General features: G+C 34.1%; 1 protein-coding gene across 2 annotated transcripts in view; it reads right to left on the reverse strand.

The window, feature by feature from the left end:
* The window catches only part of LOC118195197 (voltage-gated potassium channel subunit beta-2-like), a 610,691-nt gene that overhangs the window by 86,577 nt on the left and 497,670 nt on the right, over nucleotides 1–26,444 (reverse strand). For both annotated transcript variants that reach the window (XM_085827033.1, XM_085827032.1), the window contains one exon: nucleotides 12,000–12,043. In XM_085827033.1, the coding sequence (XP_085683159.1) occupies nucleotides 12,000–12,043 (44 nt within the window). The remainder of the gene's footprint in view (nucleotides 1–11,999; nucleotides 12,044–26,444) is intronic.

The following is a 26,444-nucleotide window of genomic DNA, read 5'->3' on the forward strand; positions in this document are numbered from 1 at the left end:
CATATGGGCGTACATAAACATCAAAAATGTCATCTCTATAAATCTGAGCATTCACGGTTCCCCTTGGAAAGACATGGAGTTCTGTGCGTCCACCCAAAGAGATGCCACCCGAAACATAGACACTGCCCCTCCCGTATGCATCTCTTTCACGAATGTTTGACGGTTGATAACGGGTTCTATGTTTTCTCCATATCAAATAACGCGTACTATCGCTTTCTAGACTAAACCTGGACTCATCCGTAAAGAGAACCGCCCTCCATTGATCAGGCGTCCAGTGGACATATTGTTGTGCCCACTGAAAACGGTCCCTCCTATAGCGTGACGTGAGCGGCACACAAATCGCTGGTCGCCTCGCATACAGACCACCTTCGTGAAGTCTTCTACGCACAGTTGACGTTAACATGAACATTCCGGTGGCTGCAGCAAGGGAGGATCTAAGAAGAGTCGGAGTAGCGGTTATAGTCCTGCGTGCACATAATGCCAAATATCGATCATCGGCGCTCGTCGTAGCAGTTGGATGACCCTCCTAGGAATCTGTGGTTTGAAATTGCCTCCAAAGTCTATGAACCACAGAAGGACTCACATTTAGCCATCTGGGCCAGTTCTGTTTGACTTTGTCCTGCCTCTACTCTCCCAATGGCTCTCCATCGCAGTTCTGCACGCAAATGATGCCTGGTCATTGGCTATCTCAGATTTCTGATGTCACTGTCACAGTGAAATATGTGGGCTTGTTCTCAAACATGGACTTTTATGCTTCTCGCAGATGACGTATTCCGAAAGCAGCGCCACTAATTTGCATATCGCAGTTTTACTCAGCTACTCTTACTTGGCAACATATTCAAATTTTACACGGTTCGGCTTATTTTTGAGGAAGTTATCACTATTTTTGTGATTTTTCCTTAATTTATGATAACCAGTGTATGTTAGTCTGTCGGGTCAACGCTGAAGAAACATAATACAGGGAAAATATAGTGAGAAACTCAGGGGAAAATTATGGTTTTTGCTCTACAACACTAAAGAACAATAGGCTCAGGTTTCCCAGATTCAGCAATAAGGAATATCAGCCTTCTCCAGGACCATCTTAACCAACATAATCATAATCCTTCTCCAACCACCATTTTCATCAAGGAACTTCTTGTTTCAAAAACTAACGCAGCTCTCGCATGCTTCACGTTGGCAACTTTGGAAATTGGAAGCATGGCGTTCAGTTTCAATGCTGTAATGTTTTAGATCTTTCTGCTGGAATCTGACATTGCTGGATCGCTGTGCTAAGTATATGCGGCTCTCATCGTTACAGACATTACCAACGATGGCTTCCAACTCATGTGGCTCGAGTTTGAATCCCGGAGACAGCACGAGTGTTTGCAGGCCTATAATATCTGTTTAACAAAGCAGCTCCTAAAAGAGGTGAATTAAGAGTTGTTTCGAGTTTTTAGTGGTAGAAGACGAAAGGTGGGAGACCACTGAATCCGCTTCCTAGGTGTTCTTAATCAAAATAGGGCCAGAGCTGTGCAGTTAATACGGTAGGATTATACCTGTACAACCAATGGTGAGGTTCTGGTGTCTATTGCATTTCTTCTTGTGCTGCCCTGGGCGAAATGCATTGACGTCAATAGGGACTACGTAGAAAGATGAGGAGGTAATTTTGAACTGTTATCTTATGTATGTGTGTTAGGATTACTGAAAGCCATTTACGTCCTTTTGGTTGTAATATAAAATTTGAATTCTTTCAGATTTTCTTTCTTTCTTTCCCTCCCCCCCTTTTTTTTCTTTTTGTAAAACCGCTTTATAAATATACGGCTATTTGGCATGCACGGCTATCTAATTTTCCGTTTCAATAATGTAACAGGAGAAAGGAGATATTACGATCCATTATTAAAGGTAATTAAAAAATTACTTTAGGGTATTACACTGCAATCAAAGGATTAGATTTAAAATTTCTCACTCTCTCTCTCACACGCTCTGTGTATGTGTACGTTTTTTTACGCATGTATGTGCAAATGCATGTGTACTTTACACTGCTCAGAAATTTATTTTAAGAAGTTTTTTTTTGGGGGGGGGGGGAGAACGATTCGTAAATTTTACTCTACTTAGTAAAGTAATTTTACTCTAATAGTACTACTCTTTTGGCTATCTCCTGCATTTCAAAGATGATGTTAGTTCCATTGAATCCATCTAAACGTAAAAATATCTAGAAATCGTATTTTTTTAAATAATTCTCTTTTTTATTTTAGTTCTATGCAAATAAAATAAACTAATCTAAGTGTTTCTACTATTTTCAATTCTAATGATGCAGGGATTAAAAAAAAACTTTTATTAAAAAAAAAGTAACCGGAAATTACCGCGAATTACTATAATCGCGAAATGTAACTGTAATTTCCGTTTATAATTCCATTTTGACCGCTCTCGAATCCATTTGAACAATGTTTTTGCGTGGCATCCCTACGTGCGTAAAATTTGAATTATAACCTCTAACGTGTTTAGCATAATCTTAAAGTAGACGTATTTGTTAGCACATCTGCAAAAAATTTAGAGCTTTTTGGTCAAAATTTCCGAAGACATATATAAATTTATATATTGGAGTGTTTTGAAATTTGAAATATTTGTTGAAATCGATAATAACATCAAATGTGGTTTACGCACTATGTTAAACTTATTTGAAAGTAGGAACGACGTTAATCTTTTTCCGCTCATGCACAATGTAAAAATGGAAATGAAAATACGTTGCCATAAATTAAGAGGTTTGCCAAATCTAGGAAATGCCAAGAAGTTTAAATTTTGGTTTAGGAGAATTTTGATTTTTGCTAGCTTTTAATTTATGTTCCTGATATAATATAATATTTTGCACGCGTATAAAATTTCCTTGTAATATGTTACAGGAAATAGATATACTATTTACAATTTTATTATTATAATAATATGCAATTGAAAGAATAAAAATAAAAATTTTATTTACCATTCAACTTACAAATACATAAGAAGTCGTCTGCCATTACAGAATGCTTATAATTTATCCATTTTTTATATTTTGACAGAAAAGATGAAAAACTTCGATAAAAGACTGTTGCCATTCTTATTGTCAAGTTTCCTTGGTAAAATTTCTTTCTGTATAAATTTAAATAAATATAATGTGGTAATCAAATACTCATTTAAAAGAAGCAAACGCAGTTTCCACTTTTTTTAGTTGCGATTTTTTAGTTTCGCCGTTCTGTCAAACAATGGAATGCGTTTTTCATCAGTTATTTAATTCTTTGTTACGCTGCAAGAGATTTTACTTATGATGATAACCTAAAAAAAGATCAAGCCAAGAAATACAATGTACATGACGCAAGCTAGATACTGAGGCCACAAAGTATTTCTGAAATAAAGGGAAAAAAAGATTGTCTTTCCTTGGTATGCATAGTCTGCTTTTGGCCATTTCGAAATTTTTCAGGAAAGTGCTTCCAGAAACATAAAGCCTATGAAGCTTAAAACATTTTTTTTACAGTTGTTCTTTCTCTGCCAACCAAAGGCATAAAAAAATAATTGGTTTACGGGTCAAATTTTCTTTATTTGACTTTTACGAAAAGTTTTCAAAAAAGAAACAAAGCTTTCAGTTGAAAAAAAAAAGTTTTAGTTCTTTTTTTACCTTCAGCATCAATATTTCAGGGTTTGTGTTACAGAAAATGGAAGAAAGCTTCAGAATTTCAACTAAACCTGTCTCTGTTTTTATTTGCAACGTGAGTAAAGTATAACTCAAAGATGACTCACAAATTTGCAATTGAATTTATCATGTCCTTACTTAATTAGTTATAGAGGGGATTTCAGAAGTTATCTATCTTAAACGTAATTCATTGGTTAAGGACTTTATGAAGAAATTTGGCTGTTATAAAACTGTACATTATTACTTATATAAGTCTTTAATTCTCTGAGCGGCCAGGGTTTTCGCTAAGAAATCACAAGTTTCCCAAAACTACTATCAGAACAAATTATTTTTTTGACTTTAATGTAAAACCTCTCCTGGTATTTCATACCTGGATTTGTTTTCTTTTGATATATTGACTTAATTTCTTTGAAATATTTTAATATGCACGTATATATACGTTCTTACAGATATCACAAAAAATATTGTAGGCAGTATATATACGGCATTGCCGCTTAGAGGGATTTAAACTGTTCTGACACCGGAGGAGGATAGAAATCCATGGTAAAACTAACAGTAGTATCTGAAGAATCTTTCGTTTTGTTTTATTTTGTTTGTTGCTGGTCTAAAAGTTAATGCATATAATTCCTTAAAGGAAATAGTCAAGTATATTTTAACATTAATTTCCAATGAAGCTCTTAATATATTAATAAAATGTCTGCAATTGTTACGAAAAAGCAGGAAAATACTGGTACCAGTCTGTCTCAGAGGAGAACGTTTAGGAGCGGCGCATGCGCGTTAATTCTAAGTGTCACTGAGTCGTTTGTGATTTTTTCTTTTTCTTAATTTGTTTGATTTCTGTTGTATATCTTTTTAGGGTTTTTTTTTTTTTTTTTTTTCCCATCGAACATGTGACAACGGCTTGATAACTTATCATGTGATATATTTTTCAGTGCATTCTTTTCTGTAATATAATTGAGAATTTGCATATGTTTTGAGAGTAACGCCTCAGTATTGTTACAGTAAAACAAACATAGTAAATCTCAAAGAATGATTGCATTTATTCTGTAATGTGCTTGCTTATGTGTACGTTTATTGACAGGCCGCCCAATGTACAACGACTACACATTTGGGAAAAGGAGATGCAATGTGTTTCTTGCACCCTGTGTTCCCAAATCTGTAGCCATTGCGCAGCCACCTATACCCTGTAAGGCCATGTTTTTCAATTAAATCCTTAAATTCTTCTACAAGCGCTGGATAGCGGAGGTCGAAGGGCACGCACCTGTTTACCTCTGGTAGATGCTAGGTGCCTCCGTTTTCCGTCACCTGTCACCTGACTGGCCACCCAACCTGAATAGTGGTTAGCTAGGCTGACTGCCGTAGTGAAGGGCCCGGGTTCGAATCCCGTAAAAGTCATGGATGTTTGCAAATGTATAGTGCCTGTGCGACATGGGAGCACTCTATATATGTGGCGAGCAAAAAGTATTCTCGAGGGGTTATGTGGTACGGGAAGAGGGGTGGGAGACCCTCCAAACCATTCCTCCTGGGAAATGTCCTTCAAAACTAGGGAGTTCCACTCCCTAGTTTAGTAGTGTGCTCAAGGCTCTTGCATAAGGCGTAATCTTAAACCCTTGCCACGATGGACTTCGTGGGCCTGCTCTGATATCAGAGATCTGATCTGATGTTACTGACTATTGGGTGAGATAAACCACAAACAATCAATATCTATTGACAGAGTCAATTCAATTCAGTAAAGGTCTTGCTTTTTCAGGAGCAAATTATTTGTATTGGACCTTCTCCCTTTCTGTTATATAAATATGCAATAGAACGAAGACGCATTTATTAATTTCATTGCAGGGGGTTTATAAAGTCCCGGACCCATTTTGATGTTTAATAACTCATACAATAATAAAGATAGATTAAAATTACTAACATAAATGGTTAGATCGACTCAAAAAGTTTCATGACCCTTGTCAATGAACTTCCACGTGTGCTTCCTTAGTCGTTCGGAGAATATCAAGTCGATATTCAATTTCACGCCAGGTACTGGCAAGCATGTCGGCATCCACAGGGGCTATTGCGGTTGTAATTCTGGCTTTTACGTCATCAATGTTCGACACTCTCCTCCTGTAAACGTTGTCCTTTACAAATCCCCAAATGAAAAAGTCCAGCGGCGTTATATCAGGTGATCTGGGTGGCCAAGGAATTGGACCTCCTCGCCCAATCCATCTTCCTGTAAAATGGTCATTTAAAGAACTACGAAGGATGGTACCCTAATGAGATGGTGCACCATCTTGTTGCAAAAAGACATGTGGCTGAAGCTCTTCTAGTTGTGGAAATACGAAGTTTTCCAACATGTCTAAGTATACGACTGATTAGACCGTCTTTTCTGTAAAAAAAAAAAAAAAAAAAAAAAAAAAGGCCCAATGACTCGGTCGTGCATTAGTCCACACCACACATTAACCTTTGGGGAATCCTTATGTGCCTCACGGCATTCATAGGGGTTTTCAGATCCCCGTATGCGCACATTATGGCGATTAACAATTCCAGAAAGATGCCAAAAACAAAAGAGAGAAAATGCAATTAATAAGCAGACGATATTTAGAAACGTACAGATATTTAGACTGGGAAATGAAATTATCTGAAATTAACCACACGCGCAGACGATATTTACAAAAGTAAAGATATTCAAACCTGAAAAGGAAAATATATATGTTATTCCATCAATAAATACCATAAGTTTGTTTATATTTTCATTATTTATGAGTTATTAAACATCAAAATGGGTCCGGGACTTTATAAACACACTGTATTATAATTCTGTTTGGAATAATCGTAAAATAAAATCCGAATTTCATCAGAAAATTTTAAGGCGTTCACAAAAGTGGTTGAAATTCTCACCGTGCTTGGCCCCTCCATAAAATTACTTTTTGAGTATGTCTCAGAACGTTCTACATATTACGCACACATACACCTTAGAATTTCTTTAATCGTATTGCCACAGCAGTTTGAAAGCCTGCTTGTTTGCGAAACACGCAATTCTATTTAAATCTCAAAAGGTAATTTTCTCAGTAGAGCTATTAATTTCGTTTTGGCATTTTGCGTTGATTCACTATAAACCACGAGTAACATTTTAAATTGTTGCCACCAAATATTAGAGCCCTGTATTATATTTAAATAAATTAAATAATCAAGAATCTCCGTAAATGTATGTATATTTCTAGCATTGTGATAAAACAACGATACCTAGAACCATCCAATTTTAAATAACGTAACTCTTCACAGAATATGGGCATCTGGAAGCCCTAATTTAGAATTAGTTTTATTATCTATTTCATATTTTGTAAAGCCTTTATGACCCTTTGATTAAGAACCTCAACGATTTCAAAGCGAGCAAGGGCAAAGGGGCAATTTGCCCAACAGGGCTATTAATTTCGTTTCGTCATTTTGCATTAATTCACTATAAACAACAAATCATTTACATTTTTTTTTTAAATCTGCGTTTCGTGAAGTTGATGTTTCTTATTTACAGAAGGTGTATTTTTATGTTTAATGAAAAAGCACTGGATAGATTTTAAGTTTATAATGCTAAAAATTCTTTACGCGTATAAAGCTTTAAATCAATGCATGAGAATGTAATAAGAAAGCCGCATATTTTCAATAGGAGCACAAAGTACCGAAATAAAATAGTTTTGAATGAAGTGATGTTACATAATTTTCTAATAATTCTAAAATTCCTTTTTAGGCTCTTTTGTTTCATAGTTAAATATTGTCTCTTCTAACAGCTTCCGATTTTTAAAATGCAAATTACCTTATTTTTTGTATGCATTACAGCTTTCAAAACAGTACTAACTTAACTGTAGGGTTTTTGGCTTTCATTAAACTATTTTTAGATGGGAATTTTACAAATACAAAGGCTGCTCACACGATGTTTAGAACATTTTTCATTGCATTTAACAAAGCCCTTATTCCTCACCTTTTCTCTACCGTAATTTACAAGACAATAAAGCTTTTTATAATATCGGAAGCGGTACTTTATCGCATTTCTGTGGAACAGCTTTCCAAAGTCCAAGAAACGTTGTAGGTCGACGTCTGGACAGTCTGCTTTTTTAAAGTCCAGAAGTGCAAAACACCATGGGCGATGTATCAGGATATTTTGCAGGGATATGAGTGAAGGATATGTGCTAGATACCCGTTTCCTTTTCCATTTTAGAAATTAACTGGGGATTTTGACGTGTGGTTGTCTGCTTTGTCTTGATGCACTTCTACTGGTTGATGACAGTGTGGGTAAAGGGAAGGTATCTCATATTTGAAAATTAGATATAAAATAGATGTCTGATAATATATGGAGTTGATTTAGTATTTATCTCCACTCCCTTTACTTTTAATTTGACGTCATATGAAAAACCAACAGCAATCGGTTACAGCCGAAAACATCGCGGACGAAAACGTCGCGGAGAAAACAACGCAAGGCGAAAACGTCGTGCTACAAAACATCGTGGGAGAAAACGTCGCAAAGAGAAAACATTGTAGTTCTAAAACATCGTCGTTGAAAATAAAGCGGTTCAAAAACTTCGCAGTTTAAAAACATCGTCGTCGAAAATATCGTGGTAAAAACAACGCAAGGCGAAAACGTCGTGCTACAAAACATCGTGGGAGAAAACGTCGCAAAGAGAAAACATTGTAGTTCTAAAACATCGTCGTTGAAAATAAAGCGGTTCAAAAACTTCGCAGTTTAAAAACATCGTCGTCGAAAATATCGTGGTAAAAAATAAAGTATCTACAAATCATCGCATGACGATAACATCGCAGACATACTTTTTTCAGGCTTTAATAACTGTAAATGGATATTCCCACAATAATTTGTGAGCGCAAGGTGTAAAGAAGGCTAATTTTTACTTTCATATTTTTCTATTAACTAATAAACTTTTGCTGAAAAAGTAAGAAGGAAACTTAACCATAGAAAATTAAATGCAACTTAATAGATTATACTTTTTATGAAAAATTACCAGTAAAACTTTATAAAAAATTATTTATTAATGGTCTTTGTTAGTTAACTGTGTTGACAAATTCCTACAAGTACCTAGGAGTTGTACTTGATTCAAAATTAACCTGGCGCCTTCACATTGAAAATGTTCTCAACAAAGCGAAAGGTGCTAGAGCCCAACTTTACCCATTTTTAGCTCGAAAGAGCAATCTGTCAATTAAAAACAAAATCCTTCTCTATACATCCATTATAAGACCTGTCTTTATGTATGCATGTACAATCTGGGGTACTGCTGCAAAAACTCATGTGAAAAAACTTCAATCTTTTCAAAGTAAAACCTTACGTATGGCCCTGAATGCAGCCTGGTACGTCCGTACAGATGTGATTCATTCGGACCTAAATATTAAACCTGTAGATTATCATATTAAAAAGCTTAGTCAAAATTTATTCCTCAAAATTGAACAGATTGATAACCGAGCACTTCAGCAGATCCAGCATATGATCCTGCTATTCGCAGCTCACAGAAGAGACCGAGAGCCGTGATTGGCCGAGAGTTTGGCATCTATCCGCCATCTAAAAGGGCAAGACACGCCCTCTCAACTTCAGTTCCAGCCCCCGCGCCAAGAAGGAAAGACGTCTCTTCAGCAAGCTGCCATATAATTGCTTATTTCATCCTCTGCTACTACTATCAAGATCTTCAAGCAAAGTTATCAATCTGTTTACTTAAGAATCACATCTCCCGCAGATTTCAAATCTGCCTATGAATATTTTCATCGCGATCTCAATAATTATTTGCACTCTCCAACACAAGCCACATGCCAATGAGCCTATTAATCGTAAAATCTTTCCTATCCACTTTTTGCTTTAGTGTTTGTACTGTGTATAAAAAACCAAAAAAAGTATTAAATATAAAATACAAAAAAATTTTAAAAACTTATAAAAAGATTATGATACTTAAGTTTTTATTTCTCATCTCTATCCCTAAACTTTCTTGAGCCTGTGGCTCCCTCTAGTGTGCATCAAGTAAATCACTTATGCAAAATTTTTCCTATTTCTGCTCGCTTTTAGTAATTCTGATGTGGAGGTAGATGGTTTTGAACCATAGGAACTCCGAAATTTTTAAATCATTGGCATTGGCAACTATGTCGATTTAAAATTCTATCTTATATTTAATAAAAAAATATGAAAGTAAAGATTATCCTTCTTTACATCTTACGCTCACAAATCATTATGGGCCCACCAGCGGCCAAGCGGTAAAGTCGCTGAACACTGGTAGTTCGGTCCGAGGTTCGAATCCCGCGAACGGGCTGGCTGCATGGGCGTTTTCGTGGTTTTCCCCATGTGTAACGTGTATACGAGCCAGTTTCCCTTAGAAAGTCCTCCACGAAGGCATCCCTCCCCTTAGGCAGATAGCCCTCGAGGCTTTGCCATAATCACACACACAAATCATTATGGAAATATCCATTTACAGTTATTAAAGCCTGAAAAAACCATGTCTGCGATGTTATCGTCATGCGATGATTTGTAGATACTTTATTTTTTACCACGATATTTTCGACGACGATGTTTTTAAACTGCGAAGTTTTTGAACCGCTTTATTTTCGACCACGATGTTTTAGAACTGGGATGTTTTCTCTTTGCGATGTTTTCTCCCACGATGTTTTGTAGCACGACGTTTTCGCCTTGCGTTGTTTTCTCCGCGAGGTTTTCGTCCGCGATGTTATCGGCGGACACCACAGCAATCATAACCCCCTTTTTAAACCCGTTTCTAGATTCTTTGAAACATGTTTTAAAATTGTTTTCTCCTCTTTGAAGATAATAAATGGAGTTTTTTTAAGATTCAAATCAGTATTAATCACTTCGTTTACAACTGACACGGAGAATTTTAATTATTTTGCAGCTGTCTTTGGGTTGACGGATTGTCTTCTAACATTAAAGATTTCACCTTTGCAGCAGTCGAAAAATATTCCTTTTTTCCTTTATATGTATTTTTCCACTTGAAGCCAAACTTTGACTTTTGTTCTTTCTTATTGGCAACATTACCTATAATAGGTTTAGATATAGAAAGGCCATGGCTCTCAAAGACTTTTTTATGAACTACATACGAATAAGCTTCTTCGGAAAGAGCAGAAACATACCCTTACATCCACTGCTTCTTTAAAAATGCAATTTTGCATGAAAGCAATACTGTTAAGCAGCTGACGATAATTTATGCTTCTAAAAATATAGTTGCAAAAGTTAAAACAAAAATTTCCAAACCATGTAAAACTGCGCGAACAGCCTTTGTAAGCATTCTTGCAAATTTCCGGGACAGTGTGGTCGTTGGATTGTTTTTTATTGTCACAATGATGCCATTCTAGTTACCATGGATATTGGAGAAATTCTAGGTACTTTTCCCCGAGCAGAATAGATTACAGTATGAGGCCATTGCCTAGGTTTTGAGAAGAGTGTAATACAAATTAAGTCCAGTCACTAATAATTAGTCTACAGCCGCATCTAGTGACGGACTTGAAATAAAAGCAACTGCATGATCACGCTGCATGAGACATAATGTTTAAATAAGAGAATGTTACATAAATTTAAAAGAAAAGAATGCTGAAATGTTAAAAATAAATAATGAAGTTATTAGTTTGACTTTAGTAGACATCCTCTAGTTTTTATACTCTAAATAATCATAATCCAAACTTATTGTTTATATTTTTACTTCTTTTCGACAAATAATTTTTTTAATATCCGAACTGCTTCCTCCAAACGGGCGGTTTTTTTTTTTTTTTTTTTTTTTTTTTTTTTTTTTTTTTTTTGTGTGTGTGTGTGTGTGTGTTTCCTTTTAAGCACATATACACGTTTAGACAGTGCTTGAGCTAACGTCCTTTTGAGGTAAAAATATTTAAAAACAGTATATCTTAAGAATTTCCCACAGACAGTCTCACGCGCTGGAGATAAAAATGCTTTTTGGGAGGGTGTATTGTTGCCGTTGCTTGCTTTGACATCATTGAATTTGTTAAATAAAAATTCGCTAAAGTTTTACAACATATGGAATAGACAATAAGAGACAAAATAGACAATACGATGCAAAATTCCAAATTCGGGTTCCAGGGGCTCATATTCAGATGGAGAACTACGTTATTCAAAATTTGATGGCTCTAGGTACCGTTATTTTTCACGGTGTCAGAAACAAACATACCTTCATGCAGATTCTTCATTATTTAATTTCTTTAAATAAAATATAGGGAGATAATGTTTGATGGCAACAATTTGAAACGTGATTCAACGCAAAATGCCGTTTTGAGACTAGGTAATGCGTCTTTGGGCTAATAACAAAAGAGAAAACAACAAGATTGTATCCTAGTTCCTTTTACAAAGTAAAATAAATGTAAATGTAGTACTTACCCTCTAAAATAAATTTTCTTGACAGACCTCTATCCGAATCCAGTCTGTAATGAAACAAAAGAAATTTGTTAGGAACATAATATCTTATTAAAATGTACTTCATTCTATTTTATTTAGAAAATTATCTTCCTTATTACACGAATGAACGAAATAGTTAGATAGTTGAAGCAATTTCCTAAAATAACGAGCTCATCTGAAAGCAGAAATGCTTACCACAGCTCCAAATCATTAATATTTAAAAATAACGTACCAATATTTAAAAATTATGTATCATTTGGATAGCGAGATATTACAGGAAGTGTTATTTTTTGACAATAATTCTTTGATATACGAATGTATCACAGAATTATCATACTTTGCAAATGGAAATTGCTGACGCATTGCCCAAAACACGAATTTGTTAAATACAAATTTCAAGATTTCAATTTTTAAATGCTTGAAGGTTTTAGGCTTCGTACAAAATATAGAATTATGAAATTTACACGAGTTTTCATCACGGAATCCTCTCTATTTAGATTTAGTGCTGTAACATTTACACTGTGTTTCACAAGCCAAAATCAAAATTACGAAGAATTTTTTAATCTCACATAAATCGCAAAGCTAGATATCTAAAGCAAATAACTAAATAACAATTTGGATTTCAATGTATCAATAAAATTTTATTCTTTTGATTAATAATTTTAAAATACTTATTAAACTTGTCTTTGAAGTGCATAATAATTGTCATAATGAAATAATTAATTAATTCTTCATTTCCCACGTAAAGCTTATGAAACCCTTACATGAATTCAAAGTTATTTTAACATTTATGAGGATGTCAGGTGTTTCACTTCTTTTCGAATAATGTTTCAGACATCTGAATTATTGCCATTTCAATAATTCCCATATCTTGATTTACAGTTTTCTGAAACGTGAGCAGTGTGATAAAGTGTTAATAGCTGGAAATATAACTCTACCTCACCTCCTTTTTAACCAGTTCCGTGCTAAAAATTTACATTAAAGATTGATTTTATAATTATAATTAAGTTAATAATTAATCATTAATCAGTTATGAAATAATAATTAACAATTAACTAAATTTAATTAATCATTCCTTTTCAAAAAAGCAAAGAGTCTTAACGAAAAATAAATAGCTTTGAAACAGTAAATGAGGTTTTTGCGACTACTTCTGAAAACCTCCAGGTTTTCTGATAACATAAATAAACATAAGTATTCAACATCACTCTTTAATACGACTATAAGACCAAAAACTGATACGGCGCTTAGAAAACCGAAAGCATCTGGATCTGCAGGTGGTCGTTTTAGAGACCGTTTCAGCCTTCCCTTAGTAATATAAAGAACACTAAAGGAAAGCTGCTCAGGTTTCTACTCCATTCAACTAGTAATAATATATCTTCTTTTGCCGCCTAACCGGAAGCATATTTCATAAGTGCACATCAGCGTAGCCACTGAGGGAGGGGTTTCGAATATGAACTAATGAGCTGCTATTGCTCTTGTGACGCTAAATCTTCGTGCATGTGAGCATATGTTGTTTGCGTTTTAATTTGCATTTGTTTCGCAGTTATAAATATATGGCGTAATAGTAGAAATCTTGTAGTGCTTTCGTTTTCCGATTTTAATTAATCGCTGATATTTCACTTTCGTGATTTTTATCACGCATTAATATTTGAATTGATGTTCACGGCATATTATGTGGATTAAGAGAATTCAAGTGTATATTTTTTTAATTGAGCTGAGAATGACTGAAGGGTTACAATGAATCTTCTTATTTCAGTGCTTGCATTCTTTTGATTTTTAAACTGTAAGAATCATAATACATTGATCCATTGCTAACATTAAAAATTATATGTAAATAAAATGAATATATTCGTCGTGAGAAAGATAAATGTTTGATGAGTATTTCTTGTGTAGGTAGTGTATTTAAGAGCGAGCAGTTATTAAATGTGAAATTTAACACACTAAATGTATACGAATGTAAATTAGTAAAAGTTCGCATTGAATAAAATTCTGCATTGGTTATTATTATAACACATCTTTTTCATATAGACTGCAATAAAAAGTGCTGACTTCTACTTACATATATAATTGATGTAAATATTTTTCTCATACGCATAGTTTTATGTAAAATTGCATTTGGGCTCAGATGTTTATCACATATTTCTTTCTTCATCTTATTTACCACTTATTAAGTAATATTTCACATCGATATTTTTGCGACGTATCCAACATGTGTTTGGATTTATTTCAACCAGGTAGTGAAATCTTCATAATTGCCTAAATTTGATCTAACTTCGCAATGAAAAGTTTATTTTGTATAGAAAATTGCGTTGTAGAATATTTTCAACCATCTTGCTTAAATCTTAAAGCACGCGAAAGGTCATGTGACATGACAGAAATATTACCGGATCCTCATTGGTCCATCCTAGAAGCCACTCCCTCGGTGGCTACACAGATGTGCACTTGTGAAATATGCTAACCGGAATAGTAGTTAGCGTCGCTGACTGCCGTAACGTAGGGCCGGGTATAAATCCTGGGGAAGGCATGGATGTTTGTAAATGTATAGTGCTGGTACGCCATGGCGGCACTCTAAATATGGGGCGAGCTGGGAAGGCTCTCGTGTACCCATGGACGTAAGAAAGGAAGGAGTGGCCAAATCGGCATTAGAAGTGAAGCACTGCTCCGAAGCTTCGGTCACCAGATGGGGTGTTTTTTGTTTACATTCAGAAGCTGACTTGACAGCGCTCTGATAGTATTTCGACACATGACAGTTCCATACAAATCGAAAAACGGGACACTTCCGAATAAAAGAAACATTCCTAGTATGATGGATAACAGCAATTTGTATGGTTTAGCGACATTTACGCAAAAATCACATTTTGGTTAATTTTCGATAACTAACAACAGCGATTTTGATTATAAATTTGTTTTATAAAATTCTAAGCTGTTGAACTACAAAAATATAGATTTTTAGCAAAAATTTTATGCTTAAAGAATGAAAAATACCTTAAGGTATCTTTAAAATTGTATACATTTTTCGATACCCTTGACAGAGTATTCGCTACTTTTATTTTATGTTCCAAACGCCAAAAATGTTTTAAATAAAACACATTTTTTTCACATCCATATATTATTTAACATGTACTTTTAAAAGTTTTTTAGAAGAGAGGCTTTACTTCATTTTAAACTTCATTTTAAAGAAATTTTAAAGAGGCTTCATTTTGAACTCATCATTTTATTTTTATATATCTGAAAAATAATCACTTTGGGCTTACACGTTTTACTTAGTTATTATTATTTATTATATTATCAGAGAATTATTAAACTGCGTAAAATCGATAAAAGAGGTATTGAGTGCTCTGCCAAAATATATTTACTAGGAGATTTGAATTTGATGATGAATATATCCTAAAACGTGTTTTAAGTCAAAAGTTTGAAACTTGATGGCTAAATGCAAATATTATGCATGTTAAAATATACGTGTAATTACGCACATAGGTCAGGTTAAGTTTTTATTAAATAGAGTAAGGCATGTAAGGGCTATCTGCCTAAAGGAAGAGATGCCATCGTGTAGGAATTTGGAAGAAAAACATACCTTTGAGTAAGTATTAAAAATAATGCATATAATTTTCATTCAAATTATATTTATACACATTTCTTATGTAAAACTTTCGGGTATATGCTAAATTATTAAAAATTACTTTATTCGAGAAATGTAGTGAATGCACAAAAATTAAAGATTTGCACATGCCTGAAATGAAAAATATGAAATATGTATGGGTATTTATGCATGTACTTGCAAAAAGCATGTAACTGCCTTTAACAAAATATATAAATATTTATTAAATTATTAATAAATGTGTTTGAAATGAAGGATTTATTCATTCATAAACTAGTGAAAGTTACTGTGAAGAAATCTAATTATTAAATGTATCTAAATTTATAATGATTATAAATATTATCTAAATATATAATAAACTTAGCATTGAATTGTAAACATAAATTGAAATCCTGTTGACAAATACGTCATGTAAAAATATTCTGATAAGTATAATTAAAAGAATTAACCTCCTTACATTTTATAACTCAGTTACAAGTTTTAAATAATATTGTTAAAAAAAATCCTTATTTTATTCCCTTTCAGAAATATTCAGAGAAAGTTAAGTACTATTTAAAGTATTTCGCTATTAAAATAAAGGTTGCTCTAATTTGAAATGAACCGAAAGAGCATTAATTATAAATTGACTTACAGTTTTCCATTTAAAAGGATCCTCAGAAGCTAAAATATGCCATATATTTGAAAGTATTTCAGGAAGAAGCTCCATAAATAGAAAAGGAATAATGCATAATTTTAATATTACAAACACAATAAACTTTGATCTTAATTTTTAACCGAATAAAATAGAATTACCTTAAAAATTTTTCTAATGTAATTAACGAAAATTTGTGGAAATATTTCATTCAAATTAAACCATTCTAGGCAAACTGTTCTGTGAAAAGTATAGCATTTAATTCCGTTTAGAATGAAATGTTGTTTAAAAATGTATTCTTTTCATATACCTAGGACTCTGAAGCACTGTAGAAAAAGAAAATATATACATTTATATGTATATTTACGACGTAATTACAAAATATTTACATCCGATCGTGCCAAAACCCATTGAACTTAATGGTAAACTACTTAATGTTTTGGTTACCACGTAGGGATCGCAGGCTCAGAGCAGGGTATGGGGAAAACCGGTTAGGGCCACTCCATCTTATTTCCTACCTCCATGATTCTGAGGAGCTATAAAGCTTTCATTAACCTGTGCAGTAAATCATTTTCATCTTCTTAACCTCTATCGTACTGTATAGGTGTTTCATCGACATTTATAAAGATCAAGCGAAGAGAAGCTATTGTCAGAGGTGAGTTACATACCTTGTTATAAAAGAAAAGTTGTTATAAGAATAAAAGAATTCTTAAAACATATTTATTCCATACAAATCGAAAAACGGGACACTTCCGCATAAAAGAAACATTCCTAGTATGATGGATAACAGCAATTTGTATGGTTTAGTGACATTTACGCAAAAATCACATCTTGGTTATTTTTCGATAACTAACAACAGCGATTTTGATTATGAATTTGTTTTATAAAATTCTAAGCTGTTGAACTACAAAAATATAGATTTTAGCAAAAACGTTATGCTTAAAGAATGAAAAATACCTCACCGTACCTTTAAAATCGTATGCATTTTTCGATACACTTAATACAGTATTCGCTACTTTTCTTTTATGTTCCAAACGCTAAAATGTTTTAAATAAAATAAACTTTGTTCACATCCACATATTATTGTAACGTGTACTTTTTAAAATTAGTGTAAATTACTTTACCCGAAAAATATTGTGAATGCATAGAAACTAAAGATTTCCACATGCCGGAAATGAAAAATATGAAATATGCATGTGCTTGCAAAAAGCATGCGTCTGCCTTTAACAAAATACGTAAATATTCATTAAATTATTTATAAATGTATTTGGAATGAAGGATTTATTCATTCATAAACAACTGTGAAAGCTACTGTGAAGAAATCTAATTATTAAATGCATCTAAATTTATAATGATTATAAATATTATCTAAATATATAAATAACCTTAACATTTAATTGTAAACATAAATTGACATCCTGTTGACAAATACGTTATAAAACTATTTAAGAAAGAATTGTTCGTACTGGAAAGCAATCTGTTAAAAGGTACTGTAAAGCAATTTCTATGAGATGCGTACTTAAAAAGTAAAAAAAAGAGTTTTGGAGTATTTATTGTTGAAATTAAGGATAAAAAAATCTAATAAGTATAATTAAAAGAATTATTCTCCTTATCAGTCATCTATTCCCCTTAGATAAGTCAGTTACAAGTTTTAAATAATATTTAAAAAATAATCTTTATTTTATTCCCTTTCAAAAATATTCAGAGAAAGTTAAGTACTATTTAAAGTATTTCGCTAATCAATAAAAAGGTGCTCTAATTTTAAATGGACCGAATAGAGTATTAATTATAAATTTACTTATAGTTTTCGATTTAAAAGATGCCTCAGAAGCTAAAAAATCATGTCTTCTTACATATTACTTAATTGTAAATTTTTTACTTTAAAAGTGATTGAATTAGGTTGTTCTTACCTTCAATGTCTTTTTGCCCAGAGGAACCAAAAGTAACCTTGTAGTTTTGTGAAGCGAAAAATGTGCCTCCTTCCCCGCTGGCCGAATCGCTTACTTTTGCCTCGAAACTATAATTTTAATTGTAAAAGTTGTTTTTTAACTGTATTTGGTTTTTTATGTTTTTCTATATTTTTCAATTTTTAACGAAGATATTTTTAGTTTATATTCCTCTTTACCTTGCCTCGAAATGAAAACTGAATTAATTAAGAAATATACCTCTAATGAAATTCAAGGAAATATGTTTAAATGAAATGCAGCAAAAAGTGTGTACAGTTTAATACGCCGTACAAGGAAGTTCTATGGTTTCCGTATCAGAATTTTTAATAAAGGAAAGGCACGATTTTTGAAGATGTAGTTAGGCAATTAGTTCATAGAATCACTTGCGTATTGTTGCTAAATTTGCATTCCTCTTTGCGTCAGCCACTACTGAAAAAGAAAAAAACTGACTGCACTTAATGTTTAGAGTCTTAATGTCTCAATCAACCATCGGTTGAGAACTCAACCGATGGTACGCGTACCACTGGTGGTACGTAAAAAAAAGTGTTACGCAGAGAAGCAAAGTATTTTTAACTATTAAATTCAAAAAATAAAACCTCCGACACCCTGATTGAGTTTTTTTTCTCTAACATTCGTAAATTTATGCGACTTGAGCTTTTTGTTCAAAAGTAGTGGTGGTAGTAGAACTTTGTACTGGTGGTACTAAAGGTTTACAATTTCTGTTTAGTGGTACGCCTTTGTCAAAAGGTTGAGAACCGCTGGTCCAGAGTAAAGTCATGTGTCTATGGTTGCAGTTGTGGCTCTCACCATTGGGGGTATTAGGCTGTTTTTAGGCATGGAATGTTGACGTGGTTGCTGCGGTCGAGGACACAAACGACAGTAGGAGTCCGTTAGAGTATAGCATTGAATACATATGTTCATTTATGCTATTATGTCTTAGATGAAGATTTACTAATTTTTTAAGTTTACCTACTGAATGGAAACATTGGGTATAAGTTATTCACATGTAACCAGTGTTTTCCATGAGCCCAGTTTTACTACTTTACAATCACTCTCAACACCAACAGCCCAGAAGCTTGCAAAAAATATTTCCATCGAAGGACATACATTTAATTTACTGGCAACAAGAATTCCGCTTCCAGGAATAATATTTTTACGAATTTTGTATTTAGTACAAGTTCGCGTTAGCATGTTTAATCATATTACCTCAAACAAGTTTTGGCACTTGAAAGAAAATCATTTGCTTTACAGAAAAGTGTATTGTGAATTTTATTAAAATGTCATTATTATTGAGTACAAGGTGTCAGAAATGGAACTATAACTGATTAGAATCATCATTTACGTCCAGATATGTTGCAAAAGGTAAGCTACACAATGTCACCAAATCATATGTACAATATTAAGTACTAATGTTATATCGTATGACACTGTGAATGTTTAGTTGTGAAAGTTCGAAAACAACGACCATGACATTCAAGAACCAGAGTACCAGTAAACATTTTCCGGGCACAATAAAGATGCGAGACTTCTTATGACGTGAAATGTGTTTCCCAACAATCAAAACAAGCTATCGGGTTTTAATGAAAGTATCGTAACACTGCAGCAGACATCATCCGCACAAACACATCATATTAGCATATTTAATCATATTTTGTCAAACAATTTTTGGCATTTGAAAGAAAAGGACTTGCTTTAGGACATTGTGTTGTGAAATGTATAAAAACTAGGACAAAAAAACAGTTCCAACACAAGGACTATGATACTGAAGAAGCAGAGCACTCTTGTCCAGCTTACTGATGTTAACGAGTCCCGCCTGAAAGAAATTGTTGAAGAAGATCAGTATGCAACCACTCAAGGGCTTGCGTATGCTCTCAAGAGAGCCGATAGCTAAAGAATTAGACGTTATTGCCATGTCCATTATTCATTCATTCATTAATTCCAGTGGAGCGGTGTTTGTGACACCACGGTGCCTAGGCTGAAGGCCTTATCCCTCGTAGAATATTTTAATTGCTACGAAATATGATGGGAAATAATCATGCAATTAAGTATGTAATATTTTTTTAATTTTAATATAAATCTTATTATTATGATTATTATTGTTATTATTAATATTAATAATTATGAAGAAGTAAGCTGTTTAGCAGGATCAGTCACAGAAACCGTCGAACTGGTGATAACACATATGGATACATGGTAAGTGTACAATTTTTACTAACCTGAATCCGTAATGCATTAAAAAATATACAAAGTAAGAATATACACATACAAATAAACTAAAATAAAATGTAAATGTACAGACAGATGATACCAGATGAAAACGAAATTGAAAGATGAGGTTACAAAACAGCAGATGTTACGTAATAGTTATGTTAAGCTGAGCAAGGGGCCTATCCATATTATTGAGGTCATTATAATTGTAATTGCAGATTTTTATACTACTGTTATCGATAAGATTCTGTTTTTCATGAAGGCTTTTTGCTAGTTTATAATAATGGGATCTCAATTGCTCTATGCCCAGCTCTTCCTGGATCCTGTTATTTCTAATATACCAGGTGGCATTAGTTATCTCTCTGAGTACAGAATTTTGACAAGTTTGCAGTTTCCTGTTGGTTTTGCAAGTATGTGCCCAGACTGGGCTTGCGTAGCATAACAATGGTCTGAGAATGGACTTGTAAATAAGTAACTCAGAATTAACCTTTGCAAGTATATGCCCAGACTGGGCTTGCCTAGCATAACAAAGGTCTGAGAATGGACTTGTGAATAAGTGACAATGGTATCTATAGACAATAGTCTATAGATAATAAATACACTATTCCGAGCAATTAAGGGGTAGAGTTGGGACTTACGAACTCGGAACTTACTGATAATAGAAGTGATGTGTGGGGACTAGGTAAGAGTATTATTGTATTATTGAGGATCACCCCAAGATAAAGGACTTGCTTGGCCCATGGGATGCTAGTATTGTAGAATTTCAGATTGCCTTTAATTTTAGTCTTCTTCGTAAATAATACAGCCTTTGTTTTGTCAACATTGATGGCAATTTTCCATTTGGTAAGCCAAACCTCTAGTGCGTGTATGTAGTTTTGTAATCGTTGGATGACAGGACCAATAAATGCACTTTGTGCCAGGATCGCTGTGTCGTCAACATACAAAGCAAGTGTTGTGTCGTGCATGGTGGGAATGTCGTTCACGTAAATATTAAAATAAATAGGTCCCAGCAAGGACGCCTGGGGGACCCCTGCAAGGATTGGGTGTAGAGAAGAGTTTGTTCCTGATACGTGAACATCAAAGTGTCTACCAGTGAGTTAGGAATTAGTAATTTTAATGATGTATTCCAGGAAACCCAGAACGTGTAATTTGTATGTGAGAGTATCCAGCCAGACTATTAAAGGCCTTGGATATATCAAGGAAGAGTCCTCCTGTGATCTTCTTAGTAGCAATACCTTCAGAGATGGTCTCAATAACTCTATAGAGTTGATTAGTCGTAGATAGCTGTTTCCTGAAGCCAAATTGTTGTGGTATTATAATATTTCTGTCGTCCAGGTGCATATTAATTCTTTTCAGCAGTATGGCTTCAAATACTTTGCTTGCAATAGAGAGGAGACTTATGGGTCGATAGGATTCAGGTTTCGCTGCTGGGTTCCCAGGCTTAAGAATTTGAACAATTTCAGCAGTTTTCCATGTTTTCGGAAAATATTGCCAGTCCAGTATAATGTTACTTATTCTAGTAGAGATGAAAACCGTCTTGAGTGGAAGCCTCTTGAGCATGTCATAAAGTCCTATGCTTTTCTTGCGCTTTAGATTTTTGATAATAGCGAAGACTTCCGAAGGAAAGGCTGGAATAATGTTGTTTGTGCTTGGGCTTGTAGGTAAAGTGGAATGAAACTGTTGAACCATGTGTTCTGTATCAGTGTCGTGAATGTTGTTAGCGCGAAATTGAGATTCCAGATGCTGAGCTAAGAGTTCCGCTTTCTCAATTTCTGTATAATGGATCCCTTGGGGCCCCTTAAGTGGCGGAATATTGTTGTGGCATTTAGTGTACCTCTTGATAGTTTCCGTAATGAACTGTCGTCAGTGGTAAGGTTTTGGAGGTACCTGGTCCAGCTGTGTTGTGCTTGTACATATAAAAGAGATCTGACTTCGTTACACAGGCGGTTGAATCTTTGCTTATCGTCCCTGTTTCTAGATCTCTGAAACTGCCTTCTGGCAGCATTCCTGCTTTTGATAAGTTGCTGTAGCTCTGTGCTTCTATAAACACGCCTCTGAGAAACTGCTTTTTGTGCATCTGCATGTCCACTATTCGGGCTATGCATCGCTTAAATTTGACGTACAAGTTCAATTTCTGGGTGCTGACTCAATCACGCCTGCAACCACATCTTGCTGGTGCTATCTGCCATTCTCCACAGGATGTCCGAAATGTGGTTGATCTGTTTTTGGACTCGCGGCCACCAAGTTTATGTGTCGAAAGCTTTGAAAAACTATACCAAAATATTGGAATAAATCATAGATTTCCATGGTGATTTATACCCTCGCTATAGAAACTGCTGTCATGCTGTTTTTTCTAGCTTTATTAAGAACGGTTTTTAAAGGAAAACTTTCTTAACAACCAGATAAAATTGCTAACTATATTTTTAATGAATTTATGCAGTTTTCATACATAACTAAGACGTAATTTTACATTTATAGTTCATTTTACTGGTATTTTACTTTTAAAATTAAAACGTTTCTCATCTTAAATTATTTTTTATCATAATCTTCATTTTGTAAATGAGACTTATATGACATTGAAATATTTAAACTCAGTAACATTTTACCAATACCTAAAGGATTAGATAATTGATAAATTAGCTTATCCAACTTCATTCACATGCGTATGTGTTTTGGTTACTTTCTTTATATCCCAAAAGCAATTCTATGTATTGAAGCAATGTCTGGGTTAAGCATTGCGGAACTAAGTAAACTGATACATGCTTCACCCTGAGGAAAGAACAACTTTTCGACCACGCTATCATGCAAACATCGAATATGAGTGAATACACATTCTTTTCAGTATTATTTAACTTATGTATATGTTTGATGTAATTTAATTGAACTTACACATGCTGAATGAACTTACACATGCTTGACCCCGAACGAAGACAAATAGCGAAAGAGAAAGTAAGATATTATCTTCTGTGTTATTTAACTGCTGAATATGTTTTAATTTTGATTCCGTATAATTTATTTTTAATTATAAGAGAAAGAAAAATAATTAAATACTGAACACTATTTTGAGTATAAAAATATTTTAAAAACTAACCTGATATAAATACATTATAATTAAAAATATTTAATTTGTATACAAGCTTAATTGAAGTTAAGATGTACGGCAAGTTTATTACTATTATTTGTGTGTATATGTGTAAAAATACATTTTAATTTTTCTGTATTTAATGCATGGAGGGAAGAATAAGGTGTGAACATCGAAGATTATTTACTGTAGCGAATAATCACGCCAGGATAAATGTTATATAGAAATCTTACTGGTATTCTACTGAGTATCAGTAATCAGTAATCTACTGAGTGTAAGGGATTATAAGAGTGCTTTTAGATAATACTGAAAATATATGCACTTCTGCTTAAATCTGAAGTGAATCAGCATAAGTGACTTTTAACTTTAAGAACAATTTGATAAGTCTATTTAAAAGCGATATTAAAAAATTTGTAGAATTTTGGGTTAATTAAATATGCATTTGTTGATTCAAATCTTTTCATATATATTTTTGCTTGAGATATGTAATTTAAACTGAAAATCACGATCATATATTTCTCATGGAATGTCAGTGTTCATTTGTATTTAAAAACATGCATGAGCAATGAAAACAAATGGGAAAATAGTACTTTTTGATTATGCTGTTACCATGGTTTTAGCAGTTATGCCATCATGTGTTCTGTTCAACAAGATTTATTTAGTGCAGAAAATACAACGAAAACCTTCCCTATCGTGCTTTTGCCATAATCAAACAAACAAAACCAGTTTCTAAGAAAATATAACTTGCATCACCGGTTTTTGTACTTGAAAGTAGATACATTTAATTTTCATAATTTTAGAGCCGTTTGATGAACGTCTACTTTCGTAAGTATTAAGATATGCTTGCTCACGCAGCTGAATTTTCTTCGCCCATGGGTTTTGGTACTTCCCTAGGGGTCCGTGACACTTAGCCGACGGGACACTTAACCGACACCAGTTAGCCGACATGGACATTTAGCCGACACGGACACTTAGCCCACAGGACGACACGGACATTTAGCCGACAAGGACACTTAGCCGACAGGACCTTTAACCGACACGGACAGTTAGCCGACAGGACATTTAGCCGACAAGGAGACTTAGCCGACAGCACAGTTAGCCGACACGAACAGTTAGCCGACAGGACATTTACCCGACACACAGAATTCGCCGTCAGGATATTTACAAAATTTCTCGACTTCTCCATAAGTTCAATATTTAAGTTATTTTTTCACTTATCAGTAAAATTCAGTTTTCGATTCTTGAAGATCTCATACATGCTTTTAATTATTGTGTTGATTCAGCATTGTTTGATATGTATCGTGCTGTTTGGTGTATATTGGCTAAATTGAAAAGCGCTGAAATTTCTCGTCAAGGAATATGAATTAAATTTCGAAAGGAAAAAAACTTTTTTTGGCTAAGTACGGCGGTCACTTAATTACATTTTAATATGGGATCTTAAAAAATTATCCGTAAAGCTTCTTCATTTAATCAACTTTCACATCATTAATAATTTTTCTTGTTTATTTAATGATATGAATTTTTTAATCTCGCTTTTCCAAATGCTTTCAAATTTCTAATATCTTTACATTACATTACTATTTTGTTCATCACATCGTGTTACGTTCCTTTCCTTAAAAAATCGTTTGGCTCCTCCCACTAATGAAATGTCCTTTCCCTGTCATGAAACATCTGAAAAATGAAATAAAAATTATTGTTATTCTTGAATTATACTTTTTATAGAAACATATGGCGATAAGGGTTAGTTTAGCAAATATATTTTATTTTGTTATTAAACAATTTAGAAAAGTGAATTTTTAAGACCAGCAAAGACCAGCCAAGGTATAAATTATTTGTGACCTCTATAATTTGCAGTTCATGCCACGATCCTCAGGTTGACACCAGTTCTCGTCATGAACGAGGAGAGTGAAGGACGTAAGAGCTCAGAGCTCCTGCAAAGCAATGTGAACCCGAATACGGCGCCGCCAGCTGGTAATTCTACCGCTGCCTCATCTCAATTAAGGATCACCACCGATATGGACACGACTACTCCTCCACCTGCCTCTCCCTCAGCTATGGAATTGTCGAAAAGCGCAATACAAATCTACGCCTTGAAAAATAGACATACTGATTTACTTTTCGATATCCAGCGACTGCAGCGTTCAGACAACCCAGCCAAGGACCAGATGATAAAGCAAATGACCGACGAAGGTGAGCGCATTTTATTTTCTCTTCACACCTTATGCACGAACCTAGGAGTAAACCTCTTTACCCTTCCTGCCACAGAAGATGAATTTTTTAAAGAGTGTCAGGCTAAATCTTCACAACCCCCCATTTCGGAACACACCACACCAAATTCTCCTAAAACCACCCCTACTGAAAAACCAAAAACCCCAATAGAAACTCCTAAATCTGACCCAAAAAAACGCACACGCCCTACAGATTCTGAAGGGTTTGTAATACCACCTAAACACTTAATTGCAAAAAAATCCCAAACACAACCCATCTCTACTGAATCTAATAGTAACATAACCACTCCAAATTCTTTTAATCTCATCCAAACAAATAATTCAACAGAACAACCTACTCAGCAGCCGACAGACATTCCAATTCCAAAAGTACAGGCACCCCCACCAATTTTTATTAAGCCTAGAGCTGATTGGTTCTTCCTCTTAAATCAACTCAAAAGACACGCACCGACAGTCCAATCAAAACAGGACATTGACTTTTTAAAACTAAACACCTCAAATGAAACTGACTACAGGACTGTCGTTAGATTTTTAACAGACAACACTATTGAATTTAAATCACACACCTTAAAGTCAGACAGACCACTAAAAATAGTTATTAGGGGATTACCCTCAAACACACCACTCAGTGTTGTGCAGACTGCGGTGGAAGTCCTCGGTTTTAAGATTCATAAAATATCCCAACTTAAACGATGGAAGACTAAGATGCCGATGCCACTATTCTATCTCCAAAT

The sequence above is a fragment of the Stegodyphus dumicola genome, chromosome 11, assembly GCF_044657685.1.
Source record: "Stegodyphus dumicola isolate Sdum_Otavi_A_Nest chromosome 11, ASM4465768v1".
NCBI lineage: Eukaryota > Metazoa > Arthropoda > Arachnida > Araneae > Eresidae > Stegodyphus > Stegodyphus dumicola.